We start from the raw sequence: 10,008 nt of genomic DNA, 5'->3' as shown, positions 1-10,008 counted from the left end.
ACAGATGAAGCTTTCTACAAGATTAGTTGTGGCACGGGAAAATCTCCAAAATGGAAACTGCTAAAAACTGTTGCTCTTTTCCTTTGCTTTATTCAAGTGATTGGAGGATTTTCTGACTCTCAACTAAGCAAAACCCGAACAAAGTACAAGACGTACAATGCTGGCATTACTTCAACACAAACGCCCGGTGCAGAGTCCAGCACTTCAACCAGAGGAACCAGCACGCTGACGAGTGAATCAACCACAGAGGAGTGCGTATGGGTCTGTGTGACAACCAGCAAAACCACCACAACGACAGACACCAGCACAGAAACCACAACGACTACAGGGACCATAACAACGAGCAGTACATCGACCACATTAACAAGTACACCAACCACAACATCGACCAGTACACTGACCAGCACACCGACCACAGTAACTAGTACACCAACCAACACATCGACCACAGAGACCAGTACACCGACCAGCACATCGACTACAGTGACCAGTACACAGACCAGCACACCGACCACAGAGACCAGTACACCGACCAGCACACCGACCACAGTGACCACTACACTGACAAGCTCACCGACCACAGAGACCACTACACCGACAAGCTCACCGACCACAGTGACCACTACACCGTCCGGCACACTGACCCCGGTGACCACTACACCGTCCGGCACACTGACCCCAGTGACCACTACACCGACAAGCTCACTGACCACAGAGAACACTACACCGACAAGCTCACCGACCACAGTGACCACTACACTGACAAGCTCACTGACCACAGTGACCACTACACCGACAAGCTCACTGACCACAGTGACCACTACACCGACAAGCTCACTGACCCCAGTGACCACTACACCGACAAGCTCACTGACCACAGAGAACACTACACCGACAAGCTCACCGACCACAGTGACCACTACACTGACAAGCTCACTGACCACAGTGACCACTACACCGTCCGGCACACTGACCACAGTGACCACTACACCGACAAGCTCACCGACCACAGTGACCACTACACCGTCCGGCACACTGACCACAGTGACCACTACACCGACAAGCTCACTGACCACAGTGACCACTACACCGTCCGGCACACTGACCACAGTGACCACTACACCGACAAGCTCACTGACCACAGTGAGCACTACACCGACAAGCTCACTGACCACAGTGACCAGTACACCGACAAGCTCACTGACCACAGAGACCACTACACCGACAAGCTCACTGACCACAGTGACCACTACACCGACAAGCTCACTGACCACAGAGACCACTACACCGACAAGCTCACCGACCACAGTGACCACTACACTGACAAGCTCACTGACCACAGTGACCAGTACACCGACAAGCTCACCGACCACAGTGACCACTACACCGACAAGCTCACCGACCACAGTGACCACTACACCGTCCGGCACACTGACCACAGTGACCACTACACCGACAAGCTCACTGACCACAGTGAGCACTACACCGACAAGCTCACCGACCACAGAGAACACTACACCGACAAGCTCACTGACCACAGTGACCACTACACCGACAAGCTCACCGACAACAGAGAACACTACACCGACAAGCTCACTGACCACAGAGACCACTACACCGACAAGCTCCCCGACCACAGTGAGCACTACACCGACAAGCTCCCCGACCACAGTGACCACTACACCGACAAGCTCACTGACCACAGTGACCACTACACCGTCCGGCACACTGACCACAGTGACCACTACACCGACAAGCTCACTGACCACAGTGAGCACTACACCGACAAGCTCACTGACCACAGAGACCACTACACCGACAAGCTCACTGACCACAGTGACCACTACACCGACAAGCTCACTGACCACAGTGACCACTACACCGTCCGGCACACTGACCACAGTGACCACTACACCGACAAGCTCACTGACCACAGTGACCACTACACCGACAAGCTCACTGACCACAGAGAACACTACACCGACAAGCTCACTGACCCCAGAGAACACTACACCGACCAGCACATCAACCACAGTGACCACTACACCGTCCGGCACACTGACCACAGTGACCACTACACCGACAAGCTCACCGACCACAGTGACCACTACACCGACAAGCTCACCGACCACAGTGACCACTACACCGACAAGCTCACTGACCACAGAGACCACTACACCGACAAGCTCACTGACCACAGTGACCACTACACCGACAAGCTCACTGACCACAGTGACCACTACACCGACAAGCTCACTGACCACAGTGAACACTACACCGACAAGCTCACCGACCACAGAGACCACTACACTGACAAGCTCACTGACCACAGTGACCACTACACCGACAAGCTCACCGACAACAGTGACCACTACACCGACAAGCTCACCGACCACAGAGACCACTACACCGACAAGCTCACTGACCACAGTGACCACTGCACCGACAAGCTCACCGACCACAGAGACCACTACACTGACAAGCTCACTGACCACAGTGACCACTACACCGACAAGCTCACTGACCACAGTGAACACTACACCGACAAGCTCACCGACCACAGAGACCACTACACTGACAAGCTCACTGACCACAGACACCACTACACCGTCCGGCACACTGACCACAGTGACCACTACACCGACAAGCTCACTGACCCCAGAGAACACTACACCGACAAGCTCACTGACCCCAGTGACCACTACACTGACAAGCTCACTGACCACAGAGAACACTACACCGACAAGCTCACTGACCCCAGTGACCACTACACCGACAAGCTCACCAACCACAGAGAACACTACACCAACAAGCTCACTGACCACAGTGAGCACTACACCGACAAGCTCACTGACCACAGAGACCACTACACCGACAAGCTCACTGACCACAGTGACCACTACACCGACAAGCTCCCCGACCACAGTGACCACTACACCATCCGGCACACTGACCACAGTGACCACTACACCGTCCGGCACACTGACCACAGTGACCACTACACCGACAAGCTCACCGACCCCAGTGACCACTACACCGACAAGCTCACTGACCACAGTGACCACTACACCGACAAGCTCACTGACCACAGAGAACACTACACCGACAAGCTCACTGACCACAGTGAACACTACACCGACAAGCTCACCGACCACAGAGACCACTACACTGACAAGCTCACTGACCACAGACACCACTACACCGTCCGGCACACTGACCACAGTGACCACTACACCGACAAGCTCACCGACCACAGTGACCACTACACCGACAAGCTCCCCAACCACAGAGACCACTACACCGACAAGCTCACTGACCCCAGTGACCACTACACCGACAAGCTCACCGACAACAGAGAACACTACACCGACAAGCTCACTGACCACAGTGACCACTACACCGACAAGCTCACTGACCACAGAGACCACTACACCGACAAGCTCACTGACCACAGTGACCACTACACCGACAAGCTCACTGACCACAGAGACCACTACACCGACAAGCTCACTGACCACAGAGACCATTACACCGACAAGCTCACCGACCACAGTGACCACTACACCGACAAGCTCACTGACCCCAGTGACCACTACACCGACAAGCTCACTGACCACAGTGACCACTACACCGACAAGCTCACTGACCCCAGTGACCACTACACCGACAAGCTCACTGACCACAGTGACCACTACACCGACAAGCTCACCGACCACAGTGACCACTACACCGACAAGCTCACTGACCACAGTGACCACTACACCGACAAGCTCACTGACCACAGTGACCACTACACCGACAAGCTCCCCGACCACAGTGACCACTACACCGACAAGCTCACTGACCACAGTGACCACTACACCGTCCGGCACACTGACCACAGTGACCACTACACCGACAAGCTCACTGACCACAGTGACCACTACACCGACAAGCTCACTGACCACAGAGAACACTACACCGACAAGCTCACTGACCACAGTGACCACTACACCGTCCGGCACACTGACCACAGTGACCACTACACCGACAAGCTCACTGACCACAGTGACCACTACACCGACAAGCTCCCCGACCACAGTGACCACTACACCGACAAGCTCACTGACCACAGAGAACACTACACCAACAAGCTCACTGACCACAGAGACCACTACACCATCCGGCACACTGACCACAGAGACCACTACACCGACAAGCTCACTGACCACAGAGACCACTACACCGTCCGGCTCACTGACCACAGTGAGCACTACACCGACAAGCTCACTGACCACAGAGACCATTACACCGACAAGCTCACCGACCACAGTGACCACTACACCGACAAGCTCACTGACCCCAGTGACCACTACACCGACAAGCTCACCAACCACAGAGACCACTACACCGACAAGCTCACTGACCCCAGAGACCATTACACCGACAAGCTCACTGACCACAGTGACCACTACACCGACAAGCTCACTGACCACAGTGACCACTACACCGACAAGCTCACTGACCCCAGAGACCACTACACCGACAAGCTCACTGACCCCAGAGACCATTACACCGACAAGCTCACTGACCACAGATACCACTACACCGACAAGCTCACTGACCCCAGTGACCACTACACCGACAAGCTCACCGACCACAGTGACCACTACACCGACAAGCTCACTGACCACAGTGACCACTACACCGACAAGCTCACCGACCACAGTGACCACTACACCGACAAGCTCACTGACCACAGTGACCACTACACCGACAAGCTCCCCGACCACAGTGACCACTACACCGACAAGCTCAGTGACCACTACACCGTCCGGCACACTGACCACAGTGACCACTACACCGACAAGCTCACTGACCACAGAGAACACTACACCGACAAGCTCACTGACCACAGTGACCACTACACCGTCCGGCACACTGACCACAGTGACCACTACACCGACAAGCTCACTGACCACAGTGACCACTACACCGACAAGCTCCCCGACCACAGTGACCACTACACCGACAAGCTCACTGACCACAGAGAACACTACACCAACAAGCTCACTGACCACAGAGACCACTACACCATCCGGCACACTGACCACAGAGACCACTACACCGACAAGCTCACTGACCACAGAGACCACTACACCGTCCGGCTCACTGACCACAGAGACCACTACACCGACAAGCTCACTGACCACAGTGACCACTACACCGTCCGGCTCACTGACCACAGAGACCACTACACCGACAAGCTCACCGACCACAGAGACCACTGCACCGACAAGCTCACTGACCACAGAGACCACTACACCGACAAGCTCACCGACCACAGTGACCACTACACCGACAAGCTCACTAACCACAATGACCACTACACCGACAAGCTCACCGACCACAGTGACCACTACACCGACAAGCTCACTGACCACAGTGACCACTACACCGACAAGCTCCCCGACCACAGTGACCACTACACCGACAAGCTCACTGACCACAGTGACCACTACACCGACAAGCTCACTGACCACAGTGACCACTACACCGACAAGCTCACTGACCACAGAGAACACTACACCGACAAGCTCACTGACCACAGTGACCACTACACTGACAAGCTCACTGACCACAGTGACCACTACACCGACAAGCTCACTGACCACAGAGAACACTACACCGACAAGCTCACTGACCCCAGTGACCACTACACCGACAAGCTCACTGACCACAGTGACCACTACACCGACAAGCTCCCCGACCACAGTGACCACTACACCGACAAGCTCACTGACCACAGTGACCACTACACCGACAAGCTCACTGACCACAGTGACCACTACACCGACAAGCTCACTGACCACAGAGAACACTACACCGACAAGCTCACTGACCACAGTGACCACTACACTGACAAGCTCACTGACCACAGTGACCACTACACCGACAAGCTCACTGACCACAGAGAACACTACACCGACAAGCTCCCCGACCACAGTGACCACTACACCGACAAGCTCACTGACCACAGTGACCACTACACCGACAAGCTCACTGACCCCAGTGACCACTACACCGACAAGCTCACTGACCCCAGTGACCACTACACCGACAAGCTCACTGACCCCAGTGACCACTACACCGACAAGCTCACCAACCACAGAGACCATTACACCGACAAGCTCACTGACCACAGTGACCACTACACCGACAAGCTCACCGACCACACAGAACACTACACTGACAAGCTCACTGACCACAGAGAACACTACACCGACAAGCTCCCCGACCACAGTGACCACTACACCGACAAGCTCACTGACCACAGAGAACACTACACCGACAAGCTCACTGACCACAGTGACCACTACACCGACAAGCTCCCCGACCACAGTGACCACTACACCGACAAGCTCACTGACCACAGTGACCACTACACCGACAAGCTCACTGACCACAGAGAACACTACACCGACAAGCTCCCCGACCACAGTGACCACTACACCGACAAGCTCACTGACCACAGTGACCACTACACCGACAAGCTCACTGACCACAGAGAACACTACACCGACAAGCTCACTGACCACAGTGACCACTACACCATCCGGCTCACTGACCACAGAGACCACTACACCGACAAGCTCACGGACCACAGTGACCACTACACTGACCAGCACACTGACCACCTTGACCAGTACACCAACAACAACATCAACCACTGTAACCAGTACACCAACTAGTGCATTTAGCACAGTGACCAGTACACTCACCAGCACACAGACCATAGTGACCAGTACACCGACCACAACAACTACCACAGTAATCAGTACACCGACTAGTACATCGACCACAGAGACCAGAACACTAACAACAACATCGACCACAGTGACCAGTACACCGACCAGCACACCGACCACGGAGACCAGTACACCGACCAGCACATCGACCACAGTGACCAGTACACCGACCAGCACATCGACCACAGTGACCAATACACCGACCAGCACATCGACCACAGAGACCAGCACATCGACCACAGAAACCAGTGCACCAACCAACACATCAAACACAGAAACCAGTACACCGACCAGCACATCGACCACAGAGACCAGTACATCAACCAGCTCATCCACCATATCGACCATAATGACCAGTACACCGACCAGCACGTCAACCACTGTGACCAACATACCCACCACAGCATCCATTATATCGACCACCTTGTGCACATATCCTACCATACCACTTAGCACTGTAACCACAGTGTCGAGCACAGTGACCAGCATGAGTCCAGTGACCTGTACGATGATCTGTATTCCAATCACACAGTCCTCCACACCGGCCAGTGCACCCACCACATTCTTCAGCACATTGTGCACTACACTAGGCTCTGTGTCCACTGCAGCCGCCAGTGTGTCTCCCACAGTGACCAACCCATCAACAAGGAGCAGTACAATCAAGGTTGCCACAGAGTCCAGTACTCAAACCACCACATCAACCACACCATCAAGCAATCTGACTGCTACATCGACCAAACCCACACTGTCCAATGTGCCGGCCAGCACATCAACAACAATGATCAGTACAACCAAGAAGATCAGCACAGAGATCAGTTCAGCAACTACAGTGTCCAGTTCAGGTAAGCTACCTTTTATCTTATTCCTTTCACCTGATAACTGAGGCCTGGCAGAGAGCTACTGCAGGCTGTTGCAATGATTTGGTACTAAGATGTAGAGATTCAATGTAGCCTTGATCAATGTGGCGTGAGTAGTTGAGGCTCAAGACTGGGACCAAAGGTTTGTCTGCAGAACATCATTTATGCTTGTAATAGAAAACCATTTATCATTGTAATACAATATCTTAGATGTGAATTCACTGCTCATTGAGATTTCCAGATAGATGTGGTCTTTGATCATTCCCTGACAATGGGGTCTTTGGTCTTGGCTTTTTCTTGCCCTGAAGTTCCTGACAGTGCAGCCAAGTGCCAGTTACATATTGACACCAACCAGTGGTGTGTTTTCCTCCTATGCCAATTGATTCCAAATTGCAGTAAGGATCCTTGATGCCAAGTTTGCTTAATTGATCCCTCAAACAGAAGGACAAATATGTGCACTTTGTAATTTAGCTCCACTTTCCAAATTATTGTTCAATTCTCATTTTTTTGGGTTGCGGGTGTCATTGGTGAGACCACCAGTCATTTCCTGTCTGCAGCTGTTCTTGGGGTGGTACCACTGGGCCGTTGTTTTCAATTTCTACAATCCATCCGTCGAAGCAACTCTCACATCATTGTTGAGTGGGGATTTCCAGGAGGTCGATATGACGATGGAGAAAAGCGTGCATTATACAGTAAATCTACAAGTAGTGATATTACTCCACACTTGCTGCATATGTCGCCATGGTTAGACACCATGGTTTTGAGAAATGTTGTTGATTATGATCAGCAGGTATCTGCAATGCATTTTGCAACAGTGGGGATGGCCACAAATACTATGTGTGGTGAATGGGTTGCTGATGAAATGGCCTGTTTTATCCTGGATAATATCCAGCTTCTTCAGTATTATTGGACATGTATTCATCCAGACAAGTGGAAAATGCTCTATCACCATCCTGAATTGTGCCCTCAATCAGATGCTGACACATTTTGATGCTGTTTCTTTGACCTGATTGAGTGATCTGTCACTTTGCTATCTCTGAGGGAGTTCGGTGAAGATTTGAGCAAAGTGTGCTGCCTGGAGGCCAAGAAGCCTGGAGATAAGGTGTGAACCCATGATGGATTCCATTTCTTGTTGATTAAAGTGACAAGCAAAACTGAAATTGATGAGGACGAGAACAGAAGGCGAGCGGGTGTTTAGCATCGCCTGTCCGCGTTTGACTGGTCTCTCTCTGCTGTCAGAGGAGGGTGTCTGCGTGTGACTGCTCTGTTTCTCTCACTCTTGCTTGTAGCTCACAGATCCCAGGGGAAGGTGACTGCAAATGGCAGTCTCTCTTTCTCTCTCTCTCTCTCTGTCTCTCTCTCTCTCTCTCTCTCTCTCTCTCTCTCTATCTCTCTCTCTGTGTCTCTGTCTGTCTCTCTCTCTCTCTCTCTCTCTCTCTCTCTCTCTCTCTCTCTCGCTCTCTCTCTCTCTCTCTGTCTCTCTCTCCCCCCCCCCCCCCCCCTTGCTCGATCTTGCTAGAATTTTGAATCTTGGGCAAAGTTTAATTGATGCAATTTGTGTATTGGACTCTGTCGTTTATGTTATGATGTGTTTCTGGGTTCTGGTTAATCCTTTTTTATTGCTATTTCAGTGCGAATTTGATCAGGGCAGACTGGCTCTGCGGCCTGCTGTCAACAAATGATACAGTGCTAAATTGAACTGAACTGAACTAAACTGAACATTGCTAGTCTGTTTCAATGACTCTGTGGTTTGACGTTTTACATTCTCTTCTTTTCGCTCAGTTTTTACTGTTTGCGTGACTTGTTCATTCTTTTGGGCATTGGGTGTTTGATGTTTTCTTTGAACAGGTTCTATGGTGTTTCTTTGTTTGATGGCAGTCTGTGGGAAGGTGAATCTCAGGCTGTATACTGCAAACATGCTCTGATAATACATGTACTGTACTTTGAATCTTTGAACTTTGATATGCTAAATCTCCTGAGCTTATTCTCTGGTTGGTCTAGGAAAACGTCCTAAATGTACAATGAATTTGATCTGATAACAACCCATAGAAAAATGATTAATCCAATCTGCATGAAGATTAAAATCTCCCTTCATTACTGCATGCTCTTTCTGCAACCACCCCCACCCCGTTTATTTATTGATTTAAAACCTCCTCTGCTGTTAAGGTTAGTGAGTTGTGGGATAGGTAGGTAGGTTGCATCCGGAATTATTGCCAGGTAGTGGGCAATTTCCTCCCATGCCACTCTGACATATTGGAAAATCACATACTAGGCAAGTTACAGCAGTTGTTTGCCATTGCCTTCTGCTGGGTGAGTTTTTTTTTAAGAGATCAGCTCTTAATGGGATCCGGCTGGATTCCAAC

The 10,008-nt window shown here is 51.8% G+C and overlaps 1 protein-coding gene across 1 annotated transcript; it reads left to right on the top strand.

Annotated features, from left to right (window-relative positions):
- Positions 1 to 257: 257 nt before the first annotated feature.
- LOC140729822 (uncharacterized) lies at positions 258 to 9,343 on the top strand. Its single transcript, XM_073050034.1, has 5 exons — positions 258 to 417; positions 1,112 to 1,789; positions 2,927 to 3,552; positions 7,242 to 7,630; positions 9,277 to 9,343. Exons 1-5 carry the CDS (start codon positions 258 to 260, stop codon positions 9,341 to 9,343), a joined length of 1,920 nt encoding a protein of 639 aa, XP_072906135.1.
- The last annotated feature ends 665 nt before the right edge of the window (positions 9,344 to 10,008 follow it).

This window comes from Hemitrygon akajei, chromosome 6 (assembly GCF_048418815.1).
Source record: "Hemitrygon akajei chromosome 6, sHemAka1.3, whole genome shotgun sequence".
NCBI classification, from domain to species: Eukaryota; Metazoa; Chordata; class Chondrichthyes; order Myliobatiformes; family Dasyatidae; genus Hemitrygon; species Hemitrygon akajei.
This window is presented reverse-complemented; position numbering and strand designations above follow the sequence as displayed.